The 26979-nt window shown below is 47.4% G+C and overlaps 1 protein-coding gene across 2 annotated transcripts in view; it reads left to right on the plus strand.

The window, feature by feature from the left end:
* The window catches only part of Crmp1 (collapsin response mediator protein 1), a 50509-nt gene that overhangs the window by 20996 nt on the left and 2534 nt on the right, over window positions 1-26979 (plus strand). For both annotated transcript variants that reach the window (XM_021162273.1, XM_021162274.2), the window contains exons 2-13: window positions 2477-2565; window positions 5888-6072; window positions 10576-10740; window positions 13508-13569; window positions 15287-15367; window positions 15995-16063; window positions 16793-16913; window positions 17602-17758; window positions 20002-20143; window positions 21187-21357; window positions 23551-23730; window positions 26154-26319. In XM_021162273.1, coding sequence (XP_021017932.1) covers window positions 2477-2565; window positions 5888-6072; window positions 10576-10740; window positions 13508-13569; window positions 15287-15367; window positions 15995-16063; window positions 16793-16913; window positions 17602-17758; window positions 20002-20143; window positions 21187-21357; window positions 23551-23730; window positions 26154-26319 — 1588 coding nt within the window. The remainder of the gene's footprint in view (window positions 1-2476; window positions 2566-5887; window positions 6073-10575; window positions 10741-13507; window positions 13570-15286; window positions 15368-15994; window positions 16064-16792; window positions 16914-17601; window positions 17759-20001; window positions 20144-21186; window positions 21358-23550; window positions 23731-26153; window positions 26320-26979) is intronic.

The following is a 26979-nucleotide window of genomic DNA, read 5'->3' on the forward strand; positions in this document are numbered from 1 at the left end:
CTTCCTTCCTTCCTTCTTTCCTTCCTTCCTTCCTTCCTTCCTTCCTTCCTTCCTTCCTTCCTTCCTTCCTTCCTTCCTTCTCTCCTTCAACAAATGGATCTGTACTGGTTAGTTTTTACAGTCAAGTTGATACACCCTAGGATCACCTGAGAAGAGGGAACTTAGTTGAGGAACTTCCTACATCAGATGGTCCATGGGCAAATCTGTGGGGACAGTTTTGATTAATAATTGATGTGGGAAGGCCCAGCCCATTGCTGGTGGTATCATTTCCAGGCAGGTATTGTGGGATGTGTAGAAACCTAGCCGAACATAACATAAGTCAGTGAGCAAGTGAATAAATAGCTTTCCTCCATGGTTCCTGCCTCTAGGCTCCTGCCTTGAGTTCCTGGTCTGACTTCCCTCAGGGATGGATTCTGACCTAGAAGCTAAAGTGAACCCTTCCCACCAACGAGCTACTGTTGATCAGTGTATTACCACTACAACCCCTTAGAATCTAATAGGGCAAGCCACACATTAGCTAGACATGGATAAAGCCTGTGTGACAGACGCTCTCTTAAGGGCCATGGAAACAGAAAGCAGGTGTGATGTGTAGGTTCTCCTGGCAGGTGGCAATCAATATGTGATGCTCTCTCAGACGTCTCTGCCGTGTAGGGTCTGAGTGATGCTGCTAACTTCAAGACCCCATGATTTGTTTCTGCTCAGCCAGCCACAGCTTCCTTAGCTGGGATCTTTGGCTGGGCTTGCTCATGTCTTCCCCTCTCACAGCATCTGCCACGACAGAGACACCATTAGGATCATGGTCCTTGGGATCATCAGCTTGTCCTAAGAATTCCAAGGTTCTGGTAGATTCTAGTTTAGCTGGATCCATACTAATTGTATTTAGTATTTCACACCTGCCTCCTTTCTCTGTTTCCACTACCAGCTTCCTAGGTTCCCCTCAAATTCTCTGCTCTCCCCCAGGTAGTTCTGTCAGGGCCCTGTTTCAGGAGACTGGATTCTTCTGGTTCTCTGTCAGACTCTCCCTCCTCAAGGAAGGGGGCTTAAGGCACAGTTGGAGAAACCACAGAAACAGTAAATGAATACACACCAAAACTGGATAGCCTCAAAAATACAAAGAAAAAAATCTTAATGCGGAACAATCTTAATGCCCTTGATGAAATGAACAGACACTTATGTATCCACAAGGCAGAGTATCCTGTAGGCATCTAAAATCAGAATCATGAAGAACATGTCATAACTTGGGACATACCCATGGCAAAATGGAAAGAAAAAGGCAGAAACTCGTTTTCCCTGTCTGTGGGCTTCACAATCTTCAGTGTGTCTATAACAATGTCTTTCTCTCCTAGCTGTCTCCGTTTCCATTACCTGCTATGATCCAGCTCTCCACAACTTCTCTGTGGGTCTGAACCTGCCTTACCTAACCCCAGATGAACTTGGAAGACACACCCTTGCCCTTCTGACCCCCATGAATCCCATGGCTTCTTAAACATTGTCCTCTCATCTGTCAGCCCAGCAGAGTAGACCCAGATGCCCCATGTGTCCTCTGGCTTTTAAGAGCTTGGCCCTGACCAGGAGCCAAAATAATGAATCAACCAACATGTGACTCAGGCAGGGGGAGGTCAGGATGGATGGTCTAGAGTCACAGCTGTGGAAAACATCTAGCAATACGAAAACATCAAAATGTGTAGCCTCGGGCCACGTGTGAGGGGGAACATGCTTTTAAGTCTTTTTATTATCTTTTACAATTCTCTGAACACGATTATTATACTACTTAAAAAGTGGCTTATGAAATTTTTATTTTACAAATGACCTAGTTTCTCTAATGAGTGGAAGTCACGAGGGAGGGGCTAGTGTAGGCAGCAGGAGCTCAGAGAACTCAGTGTAGGTACACTGGAGGCTTCCTGTCCTTGCTTCCTCCACAAGTACAAAGACATTTCTGAGCAAGTCTGTAAGATTGCTTATGATCTGTTCAGACGTTGGGATAAAGGCATTGGTATTCATCGAGTCAGTGGGAATACAAACTAAGTATTTAGTTGGGAGCTTGCTTACAGTTTTAGAGAGTAAGTCCATGACCCCCGGGATTGTCAGGCAGACATGTAGGCACGGCTCTGGAGCAGCAACTGAGAGGTTACATCCTGATCTGCAAGTTGGAGGCAGAGAGAGAGAGAGAGAGAGAGAGAGAGAGAGAGAGAGAGAGAGAGAGAGACTGGGCTTCAAATGGGCTTTTGAACCCTTAAAGCCCACCTCCAGTACCTCCTTCAACAAGGCCGCACCTCCTAATCCTTCCTGAAACAGTTCCACCTACTATGGACCCAGCATTTAGATATATGAAGCTATGGGGACCACTCTTATTCAAGCCATTACAATGCTCATAAACATAAAATAAAGATAAATAAATCCTTAAAGGCCAAAACAATCAAAAGAACATATAGGTCTTATCTTTGTCATTGATCTAATGCATCGTTTTGTTTTTCAGAGTGACCGGCTCCTCATCAGAGGTGGACGCATCATCAATGATGACCAGTCCTTCTATGCTGATGTCTACCTAGAAGATGGACTCATAAAGTGGGTTGACCAGAACAGACTATTACATCCTTAACAGCCATACTGGGTGTGGGTGGGTGGTGGCTGGGTTTCATCAGGAATTCTAGGGGACCCATGTTCTGAGGGTTTATGATCATCTCTGTCCCCACTGCTGTGATGGCTCCATTGCTGCTCTCTACCATTGATATGAGATTGCATAGATTTCCTACCTAACTCTTCCCTCGGGGTCTGGAAGAGGAAAGGAGGAGAGAAGAAGGCCACCATAGGTCCACCCTGGAATCTGGTACAGGAACAATGGGAGGAGTGTCAGGTTTGAAGGGGCCCTGCCAGTAGGACCAGCCTGGAACCATATGTGCTTTAGGAGGAAGAGGCAGAGAAGGAGATGTAAGAGGATGGGAGGAGGAGGATGGGGTTATGGGTGCAATAGAAGATACCATTATGCAACGCACAGTGAAGAAAGGGGCTCAAGAATGTGGGCTGGCTCTTGCCTTCACTTCTTCTCATCCTAGGAAACTAGAGAAGCCAGTAGGGAGGTAAGAGTGGGCTCCACCACGAGTGTTTCCTGGGCACCCTAGCAAGATGCTAAACCACACGGTCTGGGGTTCTGTGGGCATGCAGGTGTAGGTCAGTGCAAGGGTCTACAGCCCATGGCAGCGTCACTGGGCTGTGCTGCCTGTGGAGGGGACTCATTTGGACCACTGCCCTTCCATTTCATAAACATAGTAGGCACTAAGAGAAGATCCATATGATGTGAATAGGAATTTTAGCTTTTTTTAATCTTACCCGGGCCCCTTCAATCTCCACAGGATCCCATGTGCTTGGAGAAGAGACTCTGAGCTCAGGTGGGAACTGTGTAAGGGAGATGGACAGCACTCCTCACAGCAGTCACAGTCAGCCATCCTTTGGATGTCCCCTTGACACGCCTCCCCACATTCCATGCTGCAGCTTTCAGCTGCAGGGAAGCCCTTGTGTGATGCCAGGGTTCCCAGAAGAACCCAGTTGTTACAGACACTCTGTGGGCCTGCTCACCTCTCCATTCTTACCTCTGAAGCCCGAGGCTTCTGTGTTCTACCGGGGATGGTTGCTTATTGGGGCTGGCATTAGGATTACCAAGGCAGTATTTTTTTTTCTCTCTCCATTGTTGATGTAGAAAAGTCAAGAGGAGTTGAGAGTTTCTGAGTTTGGTTTACAAGTGAATTTGCTGTCATCTGCATCTAGTGATGCCATCCAAGTGAGGACATTGGAAGATGCTGAGCTCCCATTCTGGTCTGGCTGAGGCTGGCCCTGGTGCCTTGACAGGGGCCAGGTTACTAGTGGCTGTGGTTATTCTTCTCAAGCCTGTTGTGAGGTTTCCTCCTGGGAGATGATTCTGTGTTCCTGTCTCAGCAGGGACCAGATTGCTGGCCAACATAGCAGGCTTGGTCATGACAGCCCGGCCCTCTGGGAAGCTAGGAGTCTCTCTTGCGGTTATCATTTTTTTGGTAGCTTTGCTGGGCAGGCCCAGGAGTTTTTGTGATGTTCACAGATGTGCTGTGATTGCTTCATTACAGGGAGGGAGCTGTGCCCAGTGTGTGTAGCACTGTCCCACAACCCAGAGCTATAACACACACACACACACACACACACACACACACACACACACACACACATTGTTCAATGTTCAGCTCACGTCCCAGATCAAGATAAGGCAGGTCCCTCTAAGAAGGCTTCTCTTGTTTGTAGATAATATCTTTGCCCTGTGTCCTCTCAGGATTATCACCCCATGTGCTCCATTGTCCTAACATCTTTTTTAAAATGTATGTTATTTTATATTATTTTTGAGATTAGCATAATTAAATGTCTTCCCTTTTTCTTTCCTCCCTCCAAACTCTCCCTCTTACTTGCTCGCAAATCCATGGCCTCTTTCTTCATTAATTATTATTACATTGTGTGTATGTATATATACATATATATTCCCAAATGTAACCCGCTTAGTCTATACAGTGTTTCCTGTATCTGTGTTTCCAGGGTTGACCATTTGGTATCGGGTAACCAGTTGGTGTTCATTTCCCTGGGAAGACTATTTCTCCTCTCCTCAGCATCCCTTAGTTGCGGGTAGTTCTTTGTGTAGGGATGAGGCCTCGTGAACTTTTCCCTGTCTCCTTCGGCATGTCCCTTGGTGTCATCCTTGTTCAGTTCAGGTTTGGACAGCCATGTCAGTGAGACTTTCTGAGTCTATGACATTCCTAGGAGACACAATCTCAGAACAAACACCCTGACCCTTTGGCTCTTACAGTTTTCCCAGCCCCTCTTCTTCAGTGTTTCCTGAGCTTCGGATGTAGGGGTGCTTTGTAGAAGTGTCTGTCGGCACTGGCCTCCACAGCTCTGCATTTTGACTGGCTGTGGTTCTGTAGTTTTCTCTGTGTGAATTGAAGCCTCTTAGGCGAAGGTCGAGGATGATGCTTATCTGTGGGTATAAGGACAAATGTGCAGATGGCTTTGAGGAATTATGCTAATTTAATAGTGACCTTACGTTCTTCTCCATGATCCATGATTTCCTAGCTCTGGGTTGTTGGCTAAGTTTTCAGTCCCAGACATGGTTTTCTCCTCTTATTGAACAGTTCTTAAGTCCAATAAGAGAGCTGCTGATTACCACCAAGTTATGCCCGCCACCTCTGATCATTGATCTAGGTTTATATGCATGCTGACCATTGATAAAGTTCATAGGCATCACGGTTGTGTAGGGAGATTCGATTGCCTCCCTCCTTATGTCTTTTTAAATTAATCCTAGTCCTCTTGGATTCGGGCCCACCCTAGAGACCTGCTTTATCTCTGTGAAGACCTTGCCTTTATTACAGAAATATTCTAAGTTGCTGAGGGTTGGAGCCATAACATAGGGATGTTAGGGGGACACATTTCAGTACTTAAGTGTTGGTGAAATCCTGTGGAACTAATGCTGCTGCTGCTGCCTCACTCAGTGACTCTTCTCTGTAACCCTTAGGGAACTGTCAAAACCACATACAGTTCCCTAGGGCTGACCACTTGGTAGAGAGGACAGTTTCTTCTTAGCTCTGCCATCTCCCCTCCTGGAGTCCCCTAAATAGCCCAGCCAAATGGCTAGCCCTCCTGCGCTTCTGAATTTATACTATGCTGCATTCAAGCATTAGATAGCAGGCTCTGAGCCCTTGAGAATGCTATGCCTGAGTCCTTCTTCTCAGCCCAGTACCCTGAGTCAGCTTGGGCGGGGAACACATACTTTGGGGAGCTGACACTGTATAGTCTGTACAAACAAACAGACAAACAAACAAACAGACAGACAAACAAACAAAAACCAACCCACAATTTCTTCTTTATTTGCCCCTAGACAAATAGGAGAGAACCTGATTGTTCCTGGTGGAGTGAAGACCATTGAGGCGAATGGCCGAATGGTCATTCCCGGTGGCATTGATGTCAACACTTACCTGCAGAAGCCCTCCCAGGGCATGACCTCGGCTGATGACTTCTTCCAGGGCACTAAAGCAGCGCTGGCAGGTGGAACCACGATGATCAGTGAGTGGCACTTTCCCTGGCCTTGGGGATATGGTCCATGAGCCCTGCCCTCCCCATCAGTGCACACTGGTGCTCAATGCATCTGGCCCTGTTCTCAGGATTCCATGTAACTCCTTGTCATACCCTACCACGATAAATATAGATCATCTCCATGGGTGCTCCGGTCCAGAACAAAAAGAGTTCAAACATGGTGGAGGTTAACTCTCTAAAAGGTATTTTACTGTGTATCCGAGTGAAATTGTTACCCTTGTGGTGTGTTCAGATTGGGTGTTTGCAGGTTCTTGGCCTCTTATTCAAGGACTTGAAACAAAAGCTCTCATAGGTTTGCAAAAAGTAGCGACGAGGTGTTATTTAAAGCAGAGTTAAAGAACAGGTCAGGATCCCCTGGGAAGGCAAGAGGAAGACACCCAAGGGCCCCATTATTGTTCAGGGAACATTATTGTTCTTCTTATGGGGGTTCAGGGAGTTCTGGTTGCTAAGGGCCATGATGAAGGTGGTTCTGTTGTGACTGATAGTGTAGATCACATACTTACTTTTCTACTGTACAAAGCCCTTACCAAAACGGATCTGATTTTAATCACATACACTTCCAAGTATGCATAGGCATAAGGGGGTAAACAGGAGATTCTACCTAAAAGTTCCCCTTCAGTTTGCTTTACTGTACTGCACCCTGAGCCAGTTCAGACTGAATGGGCCTTTCTGGTCTTCTACCTGGGTATAAGGAGTCCATGAATGAATAGGAAGCAAGACTAATGGTTGTTAAGGGAAGGAAAAATCTCTTCCATTGCTCTGAGAGGGGTGTGCATGCAGCTCAATGCAGCTGGATTCCTAGGCTGCTAACAGGTTGTTAGGTGTGTTATTTGTGTGTGTGTGTGTGTGTGTGTGTGTGTGTATAGCATGTGCAGGTGAGAATCTCAGGCTACCAAGTAAATTATTAGGTATTGATGTGAATATTACTTAAGGCTGTGCTTAGCCCAAGCGAAGTGGAGTCCCAGGGTGCTAAACTGTTCCTTATGGTTGCTTTTCTTAAAATGACTCGTGAATCATAGAGGCTGGGTACGTTATATTAAAGACACTTTTTTTTGAGCTTATAGTTTTAGAAAACTGAAGGTTTGAGATTCAGTGGCCCCGCTCAATTCAGCCTCTGTTGAGGTACTCCTGAGTCACATACTTCTGGCAAATGTCACCATCCTATGAATGCCAAGTGTGATGGGAGGAGATCACAAGGCAGGGCTCACTCTCTTTATCAAAGGCATCAGCTCACTGAGTGATCTCAGCATCAGTACCTTCTACCAGTACAAAAATGTAGTGTCCCAGCCACCTTCCATTAGGCTCTACCTCTCAAAAGCATGGGAATCCTGGGGACCCGGCTTCAGACACATAAATACTTGATGGACCTACTCAGGTCACATCTATGCTGAATCTGAAACCTCATTTACTATTCTGCACTCATATATGTGGATAGGAGGGTAGCGCTGCAGTGGTCACACCAGGCTATAGCTGGATCAGGGCACTGGCGCACTCCCTCTATGGAACCCATGCAAATGCACTACATCCTACTCATGGCTCATCCCAGTAAGCAGGACGGTCTTCAAGACCTCTCACCTCCTCTTGCAACAGCAGCCCTTCCCTTGCCCTCATTTCTACTCATATCAGCTGCACTGAGCTTTGAGGATGACTAATACCAGCCCATTGCAGTATGCCTGCTCCCTCTGCTTTGCTTTGTGTGAGTGCCTGCTTTTACTTGGGTCCCATTGCTATGAGGTTTTCTTTTAAAAGGCAAGACTTACGATATTCATTTGTCAAGCTCTGCTTCCAGAAAGCTTACTTTCAAGCTGCCCAGCCTTACCTATTCCTGCAGTGTATATAAGAGACTACATATGGCAATTGACAGCAGAGCCATCTGAGCTGTGAGAACCAACTCTCACCTAGCTTGGCTGACAAGTCAAGTTTATGTCTTTTTTAATGAATAGTCCTTGAACCCACTCACTGGCTAGGAGAGTGGATGAACCAGGACTTTAGACCAGAGTGAGCTCGGAACTGATCTTCAGAAACTACACAAGGATGGGCCAGGACTCAGCCTTGAGGAGCCTCAGTTTCCCTACCTGCAGGCTAGGTATTAGGGGTAACATTCCTAATGGTGGAACCTGGCATTGATAGTGTTAGAAATGATAGTGGCAAAGGTGGTGATAGTGATGATGATAGTGAAGATATCAGTGGACCTGATTTTGATAGCGGTATTGATGATGAAGATAGCATTAGCAATGGTGGTGATATAAACAGATATGATGGAGGTGACGGGGTGGTGATATTGGTCGTGGTGATGGTAGTGGTGATATTGATGTGGGCATATTGTGGTGATGGTAGTGTCCTATTTACTTACTTTTTCTATTGCTGTGATAAAACACCATGACCAAGGCATCTTATAAAAGACTTTAGTTGATGTCTTAATTAGGTCTTCTATTTTGCTCTGAAGGGACACCATGATGACCACAGTAACTCTTATAAAGGAAACACTATTTTGCTGTGAAGGGACACCATGATGACCACAACAACTCTTATAAATAGAAATTCATCTATTCCTTTTTAGTTTAGCTTCAGGAAAATTCTTGGGGCTGGTTTATAGCTCAGAGGTATAGTCTATTATCAGTATGATGGGAAGCCTAGTGGCATGCAGGTAGACATGGTACTGAAGAGGTGCTGAGAGGTTCTAAATCTGGATCCACAGGCAGCATGAAGAGAGAGTGAGCCATTGGGCATCGCTTGTGCTTCTGAAACCTCAAAGCCCATCCCCCGTGACACATTTCCTTCAACAAGCCACACCTTCCAATAGTACCACTCCCTATGAGTCTCTGGGGGCCATTTTCATTCAAACCACCACAGTTGGGCTTACAATTCCAGAGTGTTATGTCAACAGTGGCAGAGCAAAGTAATGGCAGCTGCAATAGCTGAGAGCCCACATCTTGATCTGCAAGCAGGGGGTAGAGGGCACATTGAAATGGGATGGGTCTTTTGAAACCTCAAAGTCTGTGCCCAGTGACACATCTCCAACAAGGCCATATTTCCTAAACCTCCACAAATAGTTCTAGCACCTGGAGGCCAAGTATTCAGATGTCCAAGTCTTATGGGGGACATTTCCTTCAAAGTACTACAATCCATTCTCTGGTCCCTGTAGACTTGTGGCCATATCATAATGAAGCCTGCGTTTGGTTAAACTTCAAAGTTCTTGTAGTAGTTTCACATTCACAGGCTCAAAAGTTTAAAAGTTCAACGTTCATTTGTTGTTGTTTTTTTAAACCCATAGGCCTTTTTTCCTTCACAAGTTGGGGTCTAACCTTGAGGGAATCCCTCCATTATTCCAATTCATCTCAGACTTTTCCCTGATTTCCTTATCTCTTCCAGTATAAGCCTTGGGTCCAACATCAACTTCCCTGTTGCTTGCTTCTCCACATATTGTGGATTTTGTATTTCACATTGCACTTCTTACTCTCCTCCTCTGTAAAGTTGAACAAGAGTGATTAGTAATAACCACAAGACAGAGTCAACACTAGGGTGTCTTGAAATCTCCTCTACCAAAGAAATTCATCTATTCCTTTTTAGTTTAGCTTCAGGAAAATTCTTAGGTCAGGGCCAAATGACAGGCAGATTCTTTGCCAAAATATCACAGGAATGACTGCTAGCCCAGTGGCTGCTAAAGTCCTCGTTCCTCTCTTGAGATGAGCTTCCACATAGATAGCTCTCAGCACTGCTGTCTCCCAAGCCCTACTAGGCTGACTCATTATGCTCAGCTTATGGACTTGATCTGCTTTTCCAGTCCAAAGGCTCAGTCTTCCACATTCCTCCTCAGAGCCACACGGTCAGATCTGTCTCAGCAATCTCCCATGACCCAGTATCAATTTCTAACTTGGTTACTTACTGTTGTGACAAAATACTATGTCCAAGGCACCTTATAAAAGAAAGTGCTTAATTGCAGTTATAATTCCAGAGGGGTAGAGTCCTTGATGGCATAATGAAGGCATGGCGGCGGGAACAGCTGGGAGCTCACTTCTTGATTATGAGCAGCAGGCAGAGTGCATATTGGAAATGGCAGGAGAATTTTTTGGAACTTCAAATCCCACTCCCAGTAGTGTTCTTCCTCCCACAAGTCACACCTCTTAATATTCCCCAAACAGCCACCAAATGGGGAACAAGTATACAAATGCTAGAGATTTATGGAAGACTTCTCATTCAAACTACCACAGTGGTGCTATTCATGGGCATGATGGTGGGACTATGATGATGGTTATGGGTCATGATTGTGGGTTATGGTCATGGTGATAGTGGTAGTGGTGGTGATGATGGTGGCGGTGGTTGTATGGTGATACTGATGGGAATGATGGTGATAGTGGTGATTGGTGATTGTGCCAGTGATGGTAATACTGATGGGATAGTGGTGGGGGTGATGTGGCCACTGTTGGAACATCTTGGGTTCTGAGCATCATGCCACATGTCTCTCTGTCCCAGTTGACCATGTTGTTCCTGAACCTGGGTCCAGCTTGTTGACTTCCTTTGAGAAATGGCACGAAGCAGCAGACACCAAATCCTGCTGTGACTATTCCCTCCACGTGGACATCACAAGCTGGTATGATGGCGTTCGGGAAGAGCTGGAGGTGCTGGTGCAGGACAAAGGTCAGTGAAAACCCAGAATGGGCCATACAATCCCTTCACCCTCTTCTGTGAGCCCAGCTTAGAGCTACACACTTCTGTAAATAGATGGAAGGATACACTCCTGTTTCAGGGAGTCTGTACTCTTTGAAACCTTAAGAAAGCATTCCTAGCCCACAGAATAAGTCCTATCTCCATAGCCTGACACAGAAGGCCTTTGCAGGTCTAGCTTTATTTTCTTGTACTTGGCACTATGGCTGCAATCCCTTGTCACCTGCCTTGCTACTGGCCTCTGCTCAAGCCATTTCCCCCACTGGAGTGTCCCTTTCCTGCCTGCCAAATGCTCTTCCTCACAAACCAGCCCAGCAGAACTCTTTCCCCTTAGCCTGTCAGAATTGCTTTATTCCTAAATACCTGAAGCCGAGTCTGACATTGTGGGGGCACAGCCTTTGCGTTGCTCTCTGATTTGTCCAGCTGGCTCTGTGAATAATTTTTGTGGGTAGACATCTTGGTATCCCACTTGGTTCCCCTCTGTTGGAACTCACACCAGGTGACCCTGCTCATTGCAGACATGTCTAGCTGTTTATCGTATTGAGTAGAAATGGGCCAGAGAGACAGGCAGAAAACAAGGACTGGCAGGAGGATGGAACAAGGTGGAGACATGAGTGGTCAGTCCAAAGGGGATCTTCCAGAGGTCCCTCCTGTACTGCAGAGGCTTCAAGGGGTGCTGGGTACATTTTTTATGTTTACAATACAGGTTATGTTTTCTAATTATAAAATTATCATGGTTCCTAATGCATAAAACTCAGAAAAGCAAGCGCTTCCCCCTCCGGTTCTGCTTCTGATCTCAGTGTGACATTGGTTGAATGTTACCGTCTCCACATCCTGTCCATGTCAGAGGTTTCTCCCTTATATGGATGTGCAGTTGTTGTAATTTGGAATCTTTCTCTTCACTTAATGTTTCATGAGTGACATTGCCCTCCATCAGTAACTTTTTAACGACGCCATTTATGAAATGCAATGGCTAATTTGCTCAACTGTTTTGTTTTAAGTGGGCATTTAGGTATTCTGGTTGTGTTATTATAAATTGTGTTCTGGTGAGTCTCTTCATACGCAAGCTGCAGTTTGGGATTTTTATGATTTCTTAGACCTCGAGAAAGGAAATCACAAAATGTGAAGGCTTTTGCATTTTTTTCCAGGACTGTGACTCTTATGATCAATTGATTTCCTGAAAGATGCTCCCATCCGTGCAGCCGCAGGGACACATCAGCGTCCCTGGGTCCTGAGTGTTGTACCATTGGGTATCACTGCATTTGTGATGCCCTTGCTAATTTCAAGCCAGGGTATCATTGTAGCTTTCATCACAGGTCTTCAATTGCTAATTATACTCATGCTTTGTGCATATTTGCCCCGTGTGACTACTCAATTGTCCCCGTTCCTCTCATCAGTTCAGAGTCCCAGTGTCTGTGCATGCTCTGCTGGCAGGAAGGCATGGTCCTTCCATGATGGCTACTGTGACTCTTGCTGCATGCTCAGTGTGTGGTCTGCTGTCTAGAAGGCATGGTCCTTGCATGATGGCTGCTTTGACTTTTACTGCATGCACAGTCATCACAGGAGAACCTGCCATCGTGATCTCGCTGTCCTCCCTGAGCCCTGGTGACAGTGATATTGCTTTGGTGTCTATGACTATATTGAGGTTTTATATTTTCAGAAAGGCCCATCTCTGCCATGAATGCAGTCTCTTAATGTCATATTTATGCTGGCCTCATGCATGTACTAACTGTGATATTTTTACTTGAATATACTTGTTTAGTCCATGGTATTTTTATACTAATCTCGGAAAACAATTTTCATTTCTAATTATTCCCATTATTTTAAGAGAAGGAATTTTTGTAATGCTTGTTTTTTTAACATCGGACACCTCGCTTGCCATTTCTGTTGCTGAGTAGAAGTCTCATCCCCTTTAATACTTTCAGGTTGTCTTAATCTGCTCCAAATGTTTTCACACTCTACCTACAAACCTGAGTCACACATCACAGGTCCCAGAGGAGCAAGGCTACATGACCCAAGATCCATGGCCTCTGTCCTCAAACAACTTGAAGAATGAGAGACAAGCCCTCTCAAGTCTGTCCCATGCTTCCGCAAACTGCTCCTCACAACCAAGTCTTGCCCTTCCATCCTTCCTTTTTAAATCCCTGCCTAGCCTCTGCCTGGAGTCCTGGCAGGATTCCCCAGCCTTTTCCATACTCATGTGTCCTCTGTTTCCAAGGCTGTCTCTCTATCACAGGCTGAGCTTCATGGTACGACCACCCCCCCCCCCCCGCCATGGGGAAGGGTTATGCACTAGACACAGAAGTTGATTGCAACTTTGTGTCACACACCAGAGTGTGGTTTGTACTGATTATGACATTGAACTTCATCTTGTGTATCTGTGTTACAATACAAAGAAGGGATTGGGAAGCACATGCTCTCTTTGTATCAGCTGGAGGAAGACACTTTTGTAGAAAGGAAGATAGCCCCACCATGCACACCCCTCTCTCTTTTGCACAGTTCCTGATCTTCTTCTCTACCTGCTCCCTCCTCCCTTTACTCTCAGATCAAGCTCAAGTTTGATCTTTCCCAGAAGGCTCCAGGGACTGACTGCCACCCGTATGCTGGGTTTGGTGCCACACTGTGGACCCTATGGCATCGTCTCTCCTGGTAGTTGCTACCGAGTACCAGGTCATTTGATTTGCTGCAAAGACCTTCGTCCCTACTCAGATATGCTTTTCTCCATCTTATCTTGCAATAGGTGTCAACTCCTTCCAAGTCTACATGGCGTATAAGGACCTGTACCAGATGTCTGACAGCCAGGTAGGCTCTGCTACAGCTTCCCTTTATCTGCGCAGGCCAGAGCCAGCTTTCATGGAGTCACTCCCAGCACTAAGTGATCATTTGCCTTCTTCTACCTTTGTTCACTCCTTAAAAGATATGGAAGTTGAGGTCCTAGGTGGGGTGTCCCTCACATAGCTCTTCTCCAGCATTCTCTGGGAAGCTCATTAACAAATAGCTGTTTGGAGCCCATTGTAGACATTCAGAAGTCATCTTCTGGACATGTCCTTCCTATAGGCCGGACAGTTGGCCTTGGGGCCCAGGGAAGGCTGGGGACCATCCCACTGACTCTGCAGGAGTGAGCTGTGGCCTTCCTCAAATAATGCAAGGCACCAAGGAAGTCAGACTCTCTGTTTTCTCATTTAAAAATTGTGAGATCTCCGGCCTGGGGTGCAAGGAGCTGAGGAAGACACCATTGCGCGTTTCCAAGGGCAGGCTTACTGCTGACACCCACCCTTCCTTCGTCAGTGGAGCCCTCTACCTCCTAGAGGAAGCTGTGGATGCCAATGCCAGCTTACCACACCTGTTGCTTGCTGACCAGCTAGAAAGGTCTTTCCCACCAGCTCTGGGCCTGAGGCTCATAATATCCCCAACCTTAGAGAGATTGTCGGTGTGTTGAGTGACTTCATAAAGTGAAATTCAAGGACTCTCAGGAATTGCACCTTGGCTGTTACTGCAGAACTGTGCTGACAGTGAGCTTTGCATGGAAGCCAGTCCAAAGAAGCACTTTGGATCAGACAACCACTTACCTAGGATGCCTTGAGCCTTTTAAGCAGACACAGGGTACTCTAGAAGCATTGGGCTGGTTGTAGTTCATGGAAGCAGTGCTGTATAATGAGTAGAATTATAACTAGTGCTTTTTTCTTACATTGACCCACTGAGGCACCTGGCGTGGATGTCAGCCATGGGCCTCTCATTGGAGATCTTCCAGACTGTTTCCTGCCTCTGAGAACTCCCCCCCCCCTTACATATGCAAGTATGCATCCCAGGAGCAGCAGTCTTGTACTTAGAAGGAAGACAAAGAAGATGGCAGGAGTTATAGCAGTATTTCTCAACCTATGGGTCACGATTCCTTTGGGGGGTCAAATATCAGATATCCTGCATATCAGGTGTTTATATTGTGATTCATAACAGTAGCAAAATTACAGGTATGAAATAGCAATGAAATAATTTTATGCAAGGCAACTCTTATACGGACAACATTTAATTGGTGCTGGCTTACAGGTTCAGAGGTTCAGTTCATTATCATCAAGATGGGAGCATGGCAGCTTCCAGGCAGGCATGGTGCAGGATGAGCTGAGAGTTCTACATCTTCATCTGAAGGCTGCTAGAAGACTGGCTCCCACATGGTTAGGAGGAGGGTCTCATTGCCTACCCTCACAGAGGCACACTTCCTTCAACAAGGCCACACCTACTCCAACAAGGCCACACCTCCTAAGAGTGACACTCCCTGGGCCAAGTATATTCAAATCACCACAGGGGTTGCCACAACAAGATGAACCGTATTAAAGGGTTACATCATTAGGATGGTTAATAGCCACTGTTATAGTGACACTCTTTGCCTTTGATTGGTTTGGCCCCACCCAACTTCCTACCTCTTAATCCTGAAGCTGGTAGCCCATGGGGTCTACAGAGGCTGCAGGAGTGAGCACAGAGTCCTACACCTTGATTTCTCACCAGCCCCATCTCTCCTCTTTAGCTGTACGAAGCCTTCACCTTCCTTAAGGGTCTGGGAGCTGTGATCTTAGTCCATGCAGAAAATGGAGATTTGATAGCTCAGGTGAGTGGTACAAGGTTCTCCCTCCTACCATAAAGGGGACCTGTTAGAAAGCAGACAGTAAAAGAGGGGTGCATCCTCCATGAGTGAGATGAGTGGGTGGGGAAGGATGGAGTTGAACATTGGATGCCATATCACATGTGCAGATGAGAGATGTTCCCCTGTGTGATGCCTTGTGACTACTGGCAAGGCATGTGGCTTCTGGGATCTGTTTTCTCCTCTGCATTGTGAGGTTCTGAACAAAAGTGCCCTGTGAGTAGGGAGGGGTGGTGCCCTTCAGGGCCATGGGCACCCAGCTTCTTTGTTGAAATTTGGTTTCTGAGGATTTTACTCATTCTCATTCTTGTGTAGTCAGCACTTTACCAACTGAACCATTTCCTTAGACTCTTATATCAGTCAGGTTTTTCTAGAGGAACAGAACAGACAGAACAGAGAGAATGAATATATATATATATATACACACACACATATATATATGTATATATACCATACTATATATCATATCACATATACCACATATATATATATATGTAGTAAATCACACGCATCTACCTGTCTGTCTGTTTGTCTATATTAGAGTGTCTTACAGCTAGTCCAACAATGCCTGTCTCATTGGTCCTTGTCTCCTAGGAACAAAAACGGATCCTGGAGATGGGTATCACGGGTCCCGAGGGTCATGCTCTGAGCAGACCCGAGGAGGTAAGGACTCCCCACTCTGTTATCTGTAGCTTCCAAGTGCTCATTCCCCAGCCCTTCAGCTGGGACAGAACAGCTCAGCTGCACGCAGTTCCTCCTCCTCCTCTCTGCTCTGTCCTCTCCACCCTACTCTTCTCCCTTCTCTCTGCTCCTTCCCAAGACTCTGGAGGACACAAGTCAATCAAAGAGGCCAGAAAAGGCTCTGCCCATTCCAAAGTCCAGGACCATCACCCCTGGGCTCTGCACACAACCCCAGTGTCCTGATTTGGGGAGAATCTTTAATGAAGACTTGGTATATTGGTGACAGAAAAATAGACAGAAAAGTCCCAGTCAAACCATACCCCTCTTAAGGCCATGTCTGAAGCCTTCACAGAGTGTAAATTAAAGTCCCAAAATAGAAGTCACAACAGTGCTTTGGCTTGCTGGTCCTGAGAGCATGGCTGGTCTAGAGGGAACTGAGACAAAACGAATCATGCTCAAGGGGTCACAGCAGCCAGTCATTTGACATGACCGTTTTGTGTGCTTTTGGACGCAGCATCCTCTTGGGAGAATCTTCTGACACAGCCTGCAGAGTATTTCCAAACAGTCACAGGACATCATTCTATCTCCAACTCTCCCAGCAGAATCATTTTCACTTTCCTCATTGTTCATCTGTTTTACACTCCCTTTATAAACGGGAGACTTATAGCTGCCTCCTTCCTTGTGTGACCTTTGTATTTGCTGTGTCCCCAGCTGGAGGCCGAGGCTGTGTTCCGGGCTATTGCCATTGCAGGCCGGATCAATTGCCCTGTGTACATCACCAAGGTCATGAGCAAGAGTGCAGCGGACATCATCGCACTGGCCAGGAAGAAAGGCAGGTGGTGTTTGTCCTCCTGAGGGACGACAGACGGCTGGCCAGGTTACTCTAGGGCAGAGGTCTGCCAGGAGCGGGCAGCCTGTGGTCTCTGGTATACTGGAAGGGTGGTCTGGAGTTGGTTTTAGATTTGATTGCTAGTGTCAGAGACCTCTGCAGCTCCCCCACAAGCTCTGAGCCTCAGCTCCTTCCTTTATAGTGTTCCCTGTTTCTACTTCCATTGGCCAGGTGAGACCACGTGTCTCTTCTCTGACTTTAGATCCATTCTCAGGGCTCACAAAGCTGTTGAGTAGTTCGGAATGGCCAGCAGGTCCTCCTGGATCCATCTCCACTTATTTGGGCCATTCCCTGGGCTCTAGAGAGGGCTTGGCCCTCTCCCGTGCTCTGTTCAGGACTCAACCGGGGAGCTTGGCGTTAAAACATGACCCAAGGGAACAGAGTCAGTTGTGGGTTGAGAAGAAGGAAGGCATTGTCCCAGAGTCAATGGGAACATGAGGAGCTGGATGTGGATAAGTGCTGGCTGGGACAGCTGCTATAGCTGGTGACAGAATTGGCCTCTCATAGTAAGGGGACTGTGTGGTATTGCCCCCGAGGCTTCCTAGTCAGTTTCCTCTGTCGCAGACCCTCCTTTTGTGTCAGGATCAACACTATTGTCTATAACCATGCTCTTGATGTTTGCCCCTTCAAGGCCCTCTTGTCTTCGGTGAGCCCATAGCCGCCAGCCTGGGAACCGATGGCACCCACTACTGGAGCAAGAACTGGGCCAAGGCAGCTGCATTTGTGACTTCCCCTCCCCTGAGCCCAGATCCCACCACTCCTGACTACTTGACCTCCTTGCTGGCCTGGTGAGAGCCATGGGGATAGGGACACAGGGCTGGGGTTGTAGGTGGAGTCAGTAGCTGGAAGCCACAGGCTAGTTAGACACACTAGAGAAGGGAGGTTTGGGGTCTACACTCAGAAAACAATATTCCACTTTGTTTATAGCAATTCTTCCTGGACCTAAGGGTATGTTTTGCTTAGTGATAGCTCACATTTAGTGGCCACCTGCTCCTAGCAAATGTCCTGTTTATGCACCTGCTGTGTTCTAAGCAGTTAGGTGTGGTTGATAGCCTCTAGGACTGGGCACGAGAGACCAGGATTCAAATCTTGCCTTTACCACCGATTCCATCATCTTGGGCATCAGAGCACACGCAATGTCTCCGTGCCTTCTTCAGCTTGCTCAACTGGCCACATGCACAGAATCAGATGCCTGCTTGTATGGGGCTAGTTGTGCCTCAGTGTGGGTGGAAAGCAGTTCAGTGAGCAGCATCGTTGCCGGTGACGCATAGTATTTTTCACACAGTAGAAGGGCAGCCACGGCAGTCCCTTCCTTCCATCAGTCAGCGTGCGAGAAGAGGGCTCTGCAAGACCACACAGTGAGCAGAGAGAGGCAGACTGCCACTGCAAGGGTGGATGGCTGGAGTTCTGTGGAGGAGATGAGTCAGGGCTGCGCTTGGCGATAAGGCAGGGCTTCCCAGTATAAGGAACTGTGTGGACAAACACGGGGACTCTGGCATAGGCGCCGTGTGGACATCTCTGTTCCCACACGATGTAGACACCATTTGCTGGAGAACTCAATTACTGAATCAGCACCAGAGCTGTAGCTTGTGAATGTCAGATGATTCCTCAACCTAAATAAAGAGTCCATGTCTTCCTGGGATGTGCTGTCTCACAGACATGGCCAACATTCCATGGCAGGAGTATGACCTCAGTCCACAGAAACGGATTGTGTCTCTCACCTTTGGTCACAGCCACTCTGGCTCAGTGTGCTGGTGCCTCTTGCCTCCACAGACCTCCAAAAATGCCATTACCCCCCCCCCATGTGCTGTCCATGGAACTTAGGTACTTTAAATGTCAATGAGATCAAGGGAGGACGCCTTCCACCCATCCCATGATTTCTTCTCCCAAAGTGGAGCCCAGAAGGCAAAGCATGACCTGGACCCCCCACTCCTTAACTAGACTTCCACCTGATCCTCGCTCCAGGCTGACTTCACCGCCCGTCTGCCCTTGGCTCTCTGCTCAGCTTAAACAGTCTCAGGCCCCTGACCCCGAGAAAGAACCAAAGTCTCAGAGCCTTTGAGGTCCGCACGCACTTTGCCTAACACGCTCTCACACGTCTCTCAGTCAGCTTATTAACTGCGTCCACACCTTTGCTGGAAGGTTCCTTTTCAGAGAGGTATTGTCTGGTCATCAGATTTAAAACCGCAGCTCATCTCAACTGCAGCACTCCTGTCTCCTGTCCCAACCTACTGTGGCCCTGTTCCTACATCCACCATGCCACTGGTCTGTTGACTGTCACTGTGGCCTCACGTTATTCCAGGCACAGAGCATGTGTATGGTGTAGGTTTGTTAAACAGTCCTGAACAAGACAGCTCCTAGGCATGTGTCTAGCATCCAAATGACCTGGATACTATAAAGTAGAGGGCAGCGTCAGCCTACATCTGTACCCACCAAGCCACGGCCCTCTCATCACTCGTCCTGGTCCTCTAGGCTCAGACTCTAGATGCATCCAATGGTCCTTGCATTGTCCAAAGTCTCAATGGGCAAAATGAAAAACCCAGAGATCTATGTCACTCAACTATTACCCACGAGCAAATATTTGTTGTGTAAGCCCAGTAGAGAGGGCCCAGCTGCCATAGGCCAGCAACCTCACTGCAAGAGAAACATGTCGGTGTGTGTGTGTGCGTGTGTGTGTGTGTGTGTGTATGTGTGTGTGTGGCTCTCTTGTGACGGGAGGAGACATGAGGTTTGGGTTGCAGATGGGAGGCTCCTGATGACGTGCTGGCATGTTTTGAGTTGACAGACTGATGTTGGATGACTGACTGTATTATTGTTTATTGAGATAGGGCTGGGTAGTTTACTTGCTTCGCATGTATTAGACCCTGGCTTTAATTTTGAACAGTAGAAAAAAAAATACCAAGGTAAAATCCACAATGCTCAGAGCCTCCTTCAGAACTAACATAGAGCCAATGGTGTTTAAAGTTCCAATCTTGTGCTGGGTGAACCATTTCCAGTGAGTGTAACTCTGTCTCATTTATGCTCTTGCCAGTGGAGACTTGCAGGTCACAGGTAGTGGCCACTGTCCCTACAGTACTGCTCAGAAGGCTGTGGGCAAGGACAACTTCACTCTGATCCCTGAGGGTGTCAATGGTATAGAAGAGCGGATGACCGTTGTCTGGGACAAGGCAGTGGTAAGTCTACCCTTTCTCTCCTGGAAGATTCTACAAGCATCTTGTCTGGACCGTCCGAGCCAGTGGTATGGACGCAAGGCTCTGAAGTCTTCCTTTCTTACCTGAAAGTAGAGATGGGACTTATGGGAAACTAGCCGCAGGCAGTAGAGTCCATACTTCCTGATGTCATGGTCCTGAAGGAGGAAAAGTGGATGGTGGAGGAAAGTGGGTTTTAGCTCATCAAAAGGGCTCTAAAAATCGCGTGTGTCTATCTTCATGTGTGCTTGTGTGTGTATGCTTGTGTGCATGTGTGTGCATGTTTGTGGGTGCTCATGTGCCATGGTGCTATGAAATTCAGAGGACAGCCTGTGGGAATCAGTTTTCTGTGGTAGGTGCCTTTACTTGCTGAGTCATCTTGCCAGTCCCTGCCTTACTTATTTATGTTATATTTTGTGTTATGGGTGTTTTGACTGTATTAAAGTCTGTGTACCACTTGCTGGGTGCCCTTGAAGGCAAGCAGGTGGCCCTGGAGATGCTGGAATTGAAATTATGAGCTGTTGTGAGTCATCATGTGGGTGCTGGGAATCAAATCCTGGCCCACCACCAGCGCTCCTCACCGCCAAGCTGTCTCTCCAGCTCCTCCCCGTCTTATTTTTTGAGACAGGATCCCTTTTGGGCCTCAAGCTCACCAAGTAAGTGTGGGTCTGGCTGCTCACTGAGCCCCAGGGATACTCCTGTCTTCCCCCTCCCCAGTGCTAAGATTACAGGTCTGTGCTGCTGTGCCTGGCCTTTTACATCAATTCTGGGGATTGGACTAAGATCCTCATGCTTAGGTCATGAACACTTTACTAACAGCCATCTCCTGGACCCAGTGGGCCTAGAGCCACTGATAGGCCATCACAGTGGCTCCTGTACAGACGTCAGCAGCCCTCCTCTGCAGCTCCTTCACCCTTGCTCTGTTCAGATTTCTCTCACGGGTGACTGGTGCCCATTTGTGTAGACACCATTGGAAGGCCCAGGTCTGTGCCTATCTGTTTTCCTCAATGCATGAATCTTGATTTCAGGCTACTGGCAAGATGGATGAGAACCAGTTTGTAGCCGTCACCAGCACCAACGCAGCCAAGATCTTCAACCTGTACCCGAGGAAAGGTCGGATCGCTGTGGGCTCTGATGCTGACGTAGTCATCTGGGACCCAGATAAGATGAAGACCATAACAGCCAAAAGCCATAAATCAGTAAGTGCCAGCCCACCCGTGGCACTCCTAGTTTGGGTGGGTGATGGTTCTGTTGCATCATTTCAGAAGCGTCTGGCTAGAGAATGGTTCACGGTTTTCTAAATCTGCCACATGGCTGCACCAGCAGCTCACACTGGAGAGATCCAGGGAGGTGCCTTCAGCAGGCTCAGCCAGGCTGCTGCTATGGTTTGTGAGCCTGCTCCCTACCCTCTGCCTCTTTCTTTGGCCATGCACACAGGGAAGGTATGTCAATTCCTGGCCCTTGCATCCCCCAGAAGAGCAGCCAGTGCTTACACCCCTCAGCCATCACTCCAGCCCCCAGCATACCTTTTAAAAATGAAAGTTTGGAATAGAAATCATGGAGTAAAATTTGGAAACTGCAGGAGTGAAATTTACAACATAGCTACAGAAAATAGTTATCAAAAATAGTTTGTAGAGCCAAGGAAACAGCATGGCAGAAGATACAGAGCTCAGGGCAAGGACTAGGGGCAGAAATCTGCCTCTCACAGAAGGAAAGGTAGGCTCTTTGCAAGGTGGAGAAAATACTGTAAGACTAATAAATACTAAGACAGTTGCATAGTAAGGTTGTGCATATGTGTGTGTTGCCTCGGGGAAGACAGACGCCAGGGTGTAATGTGTGTACCTGTGATACTGTCACAGCATCAGGGACACTCATAGTTGCCAGAGCTGGAACCTAGTGTCACCTCTTCAGGTGATGGAGATCACGTGATCACACATAGAGACTGCACACACAGTGTGTCTTAGCAAAAACATAGAAATATCCCATTTGTTTGGTGTTGGGAAGTGTATGTAGATCAGTGGTAGTCCCAATGCAGGTTGGGACTCAGCTCAACGGCTTAGGAACTGTAAAGAGCGCTCAGCCTCAAGTCATGCTGAGGACTTCCGGGATGCTGCTGCTGAGAATACGGCCTTGTATGATGTGCAGCCAGCATGCGTGCGTGCGTGTGTGCGTGTGTGTGTGTGTTTGTGTGTGTGAAAGATATATATATATATATATATATATGTATGTATATGTATATATGTATATATATATATAGAGAGAGAGTTAACATTCAGAAGTCCTTTAAGGCGCTCCGATCAGTCGGAGGTAGAGAGCATCTCTACCAGATACACGTCATACCACTTGATTGCTTTCAACCACATATGACCCACTTTTAAAATAATTGATAAAAAAATAAATACAGTTAAGAGGAGGTGAAAAGCCTTTGGATCGTGGCGGTTGGCTCCTGGAGTTGAGTTTCCTCTTCAAGAGCAACAAACCTAACGCAGAGTTTTAGATGTTCTGTTGCCTTTCTTGTTATTTTTCTTAAGATTTTAATTTACTTTTAAATTACATATATGTGTGTGTTTATCTGTGGAGAGATTAATGTAGTAGAGCCTGCAGATGCCAGAAGAGGGAGTTGGGTTCTCTGGAACTGTAGTTATAGGGCTGTGAGCTGCCTGGTGTGGGTGTTGGGAATCAAAGTCTGGTCTTCTGTGCTCTCTCTCTCTCTCTCTCTCTCTCTCTCTCTCTCTCTCTCTCTCTCTCTCTCCTCTCTCTCTCTCTCTCCTCTCTCTCTTTTTCTTTGAGGAGGGGATGTTCAGGTCAGGAACACATTGAAGGAACGAGTTCTTCTCATCCACCACATTTGTCTCAAAGATTGAACTCAGGTCATCCGGCTTGGCAGCAAGCACGCTGCCGACTGAGCCACCTCGCAGGCCCTGTTGTCTTTTCAGTAGACGAGACAGCAACAGCTTGATCTTGCCCTGTGCTCAGACTGTAGGTGTGCCACGTTCCTCGACTTCCACCTGGCAGTGCAGACTGGGCTCATTCCTTGGGGCGTGATTTGCCTGTGTACCACAAGTGTTTTAGGGAAGCCCATGCACTTTAGTTAAGGAAGCTCTCCCTCATAAAATATAACAATGTCACAGAAAGGTAAGTTACAATCAGAAAGTACACAGTGCTTGTCTACAGAGGAGCATAGCTTCCATTCAAGATGCCCAGGGGGTAGGTGTTAACATTCAGTTCCAGCAAGTACTGTTTATTGTATGTTGTGTATGATAGACTATCACAGAGAGAAGGAAGAAAACGTCATTGGAAAATACAACAGATCATCCTATGCGTGCCATGCCGATGCAGGGGAAACCCTGGCTGTGGTACAGAAGTAACTCTGGGCTTTTTTGCATTCACAGACTGTGGAGTACAACATCTTCGAGGGCATGGAGTGCCACGGCTCCCCCCTGGTGGTCATCAGCCAGGGCAAGATTGTCTTTGAGGATGGAAACATCAGCGTCAGCAAGGGCATGGGCCGCTTCATCCCCCGGAAGCCATTCCCAGAGCATCTCTACCAGCGTGTCAGGATCAGAAGCAAGGTGAGCTCCTGCACGGAGGGCCCTTGAGTTGCTGTCCCCTTCTCTGGGAACAGGGCTCTGTCCTGTGGAGGGTCAATGGGTGAGGCTGTGTGTCCCTGTGTGTTCATCTGAGACCAGACAAGGCCAGGGAGGTTGCGGGGCTTTACAGTCTGTGTCCGGTGCACCCATGTGTGAGAGGTGCTCGTGAGCTGCTTGGGGCTCTGCCTTGCACATCTTGGAGGTTCCTCACATAGCCCACTGGAGAGTCACGAGCTTTATTTTTCAGATTAGCACGTGATGCTCAGGGCCTCAGAAGACTTACCCAGTTACCCATCCACAGTGAGAATACACAGCCCACAGTCTGAGGGCTGTCTCCCAGCTGACCTGCCTAGCTCTCTCCTCCTCCCCTCCTGCCACATCGTATCTACTTCATTTCCAAAATCTTGAGCTGTGGCCTTGGAAGGCCCAGGAAGCTCTTGTCCTTGTCTCTGACTCAGAGGAGGGAACTCTGAAGTTCTTACTGTGGCCATTCCCCCCCACCCGCCCGTCTGTGACCCTCCTGTCACCATATGAAATCATTATCTACATGATCTAAGTGATGCTGTGATGGAAAGGCCACCTGTGTGTATGTTGTCTGTGTGTCTTTATTTCTTGTGTATGTACACATGTGTATCTGTGTTGTGTACTACACAGGTGTGCCACTGCATGTATTGCACACACATGCACATGTGCACATACTCATTGTGTGTAATGTGCATGCATGCATGTGTAAACATTTGTCTGTTGCTTGTATTATACATGTATGCATATGTGTGTGCCTATGTGTTCTGCGCATACATATTTGTGTGTGTGTTCATTTATCCATTGTATATTATGTATACAATGTGTTTATTATGTATACTATAAATGTATGCATATGTGTGTGCCTATGTGTTCTGCGCATACATATTTGTGTGTGTGTTCATTTATCCATTGTATATTATGTATACAATGTGTTTATTATGTATACTATAAATGTATGCATATGTGTGTGCCCACTTTGCACTGTGTACACATGTATGTATATGTTCATTTATTCACTGTTTATATTGTACCGTATATGCATATGTGTGGGTGTGTGCCTACTGAGTACACTGTGCATACATGTGCATAATCATTGTATGTACTGTACATACTGCATATATACATATGCATATATATGTATTTATACATATGTATATATATGTATATATATGTACACACACACACACACATATATATATATATATATATATATATATATATATGTGTGTGTGTGTGTGTGTGTCTTGCATATTGGGTGTGCACACATGCATATGTAAATTTGTACTTGAGTGGGTGCATTCTCCTGTGTGTGTTTTCATTCTTGTACTTTATCAATGGTAGCACTACTTCTTGATTAGACAGAGAACTCAGACACCTTCTCCAAGCCTCGGACCCCACAGAGTTGTCCCGGTCAGCTCTCCCTCTGCCTCTGCCACAGGGAGCAGTACCAGATAGACACACATCACAGGCTCTGTGGGCCAGAGGTCTCAGGTACCAAAATGGCTGGGATGCCCACTCTTCACAGCCTTGGCTGGGCTGTAGACCTGGTCTGCGGCTGAGTCCTGTGGTGAACAGTTAACTGTCACCGAGAAAGTACCTGGCCCCATGCTAAGTCATCAGTTTGCATCAGAGAGTCAGGTTACTGTACCTGGGGTTCCCTGCCCTAGTGCCTGGGCAGTGGACAGGAACCAGGCTGGGAGTGGGGCACAGAACCTGCCTTTGGCTGCCCTGAGCAGAGGGAAGGGTGGTGACTGAAGGGAGGCATGACATGCAGAGTGACAGGGGCACAAGTCACTGGAGGCCTTGGTAGTCAGGGAGCAGGGACTTGGGACAAAGCTCAGTTTGCCAGTTTTGGAGGAGGAGGAGTCTGGAACCGGGGTCAGAACACTTGACACCACTGGTCCGTTTAAGGCCTTGGACAGTTCCCTGGGTACACGCTGTTCTCTGAGGCCTGGAGCCAGTGTCATCTCTGTAGGACAATTTCGAGACTGGGCTGTAGAAATCTCCAGCTGGCTCCATGGGTCCCTCTCTCAGTCCTGGGCTGTCAGACTTCTTTCAGTGTCATGGCGGACAGCCTCCTTGCTTCTGGATGGTGGCAGCCTGCCCTCTTGTGGCCACCACTAGGAAGTCCTTGATTCTGCTGCCCTGTCTTAGCCTCCCTCCTTTAACCAGTCTCCTGACCCCAGTTCCTCATCTCCCTGTGTACTCTGTAAAGATGAGACTGGTGTGTGTGTGTGTGTGTGTGTGTGTGTGTGTGTGTGTATCCATATTGCGCTGTGCTGTGCGGGCACATGTCTCTGTGGGCACAAGTGTGGCTTATGTGCTGGCAGGACAGAAGCACAGACACAGTAATCATCTGACTCTTCTCTCTTTCTGTTAAGGTTTTCGGGTTGCATAGTGTTTCCAGGGGCATGTACGATGGGCCTGTGTACGAGGTGCCAGCTACACCCAAACATGCTGCTCCTGCTCCTTCTGCCAAATCCTCGCCTTCTAAACACCAACCCCCACCCATCCGGAACCTCCACCAGTCCAACTTCAGCTTATCAGGTAGTCTCATGGAAGCCAGGCTCCTGTGGAAAGGGGCACATGGCTGTGGGCATAGGTGGAGAAGGCGAGAAGGCACGGGCACACTCCTCTGCTGTGCCCCCAAGACACAGTCTAGGCGGGTGTTTCTAGGGTGCAGCCCAGCATGGTAATTCTTGACCTTGGCACCAGTCAGCCCTGGGCTTAAGCATTATGGGGGTGGGAGAGAGGACATTGCCACTCTTATACCAGGAAGCTAAGTGTGGAGCCCAGAGGTGGGTATGAGGCAGGAGCCCTGTCATTTCCTGGGTACATGCTCTGCGCCTGGCCCTCAACCACACCCGCCCTCCTGGCTAAGGAAGCATAATATGGACTCTATGTCACCCCCACATGGTGGTGGTGTGTTCCTGGTATTGTTTGAAGTTTCACAAAATTCAGTCTTAGGATTCAGGGCTCAACAATGCTTAGGAATAAGATCCCAGCTTGAAGACATGTACCTGCAACTCCACCAGATGGCCACACGGGGGCAGACACAACACTGGGAGCACTGTACTGTCATTGAAATTCCAGTTAGAGTCAGTGTAGGGTCCTAGGGATTTGATGATCAATGATGCACATCTGGACAGCTTCAGATGAGCCAAAGAACTTGCTGAATTCCACAGTTTAGAGTTCAGGTTGTTGTAT

This window comes from Mus caroli, chromosome 5, assembly GCF_900094665.2.
Source record: "Mus caroli chromosome 5, CAROLI_EIJ_v1.1, whole genome shotgun sequence".
NCBI lineage: Eukaryota > Metazoa > Chordata > Mammalia > Rodentia > Muridae > Mus > Mus caroli.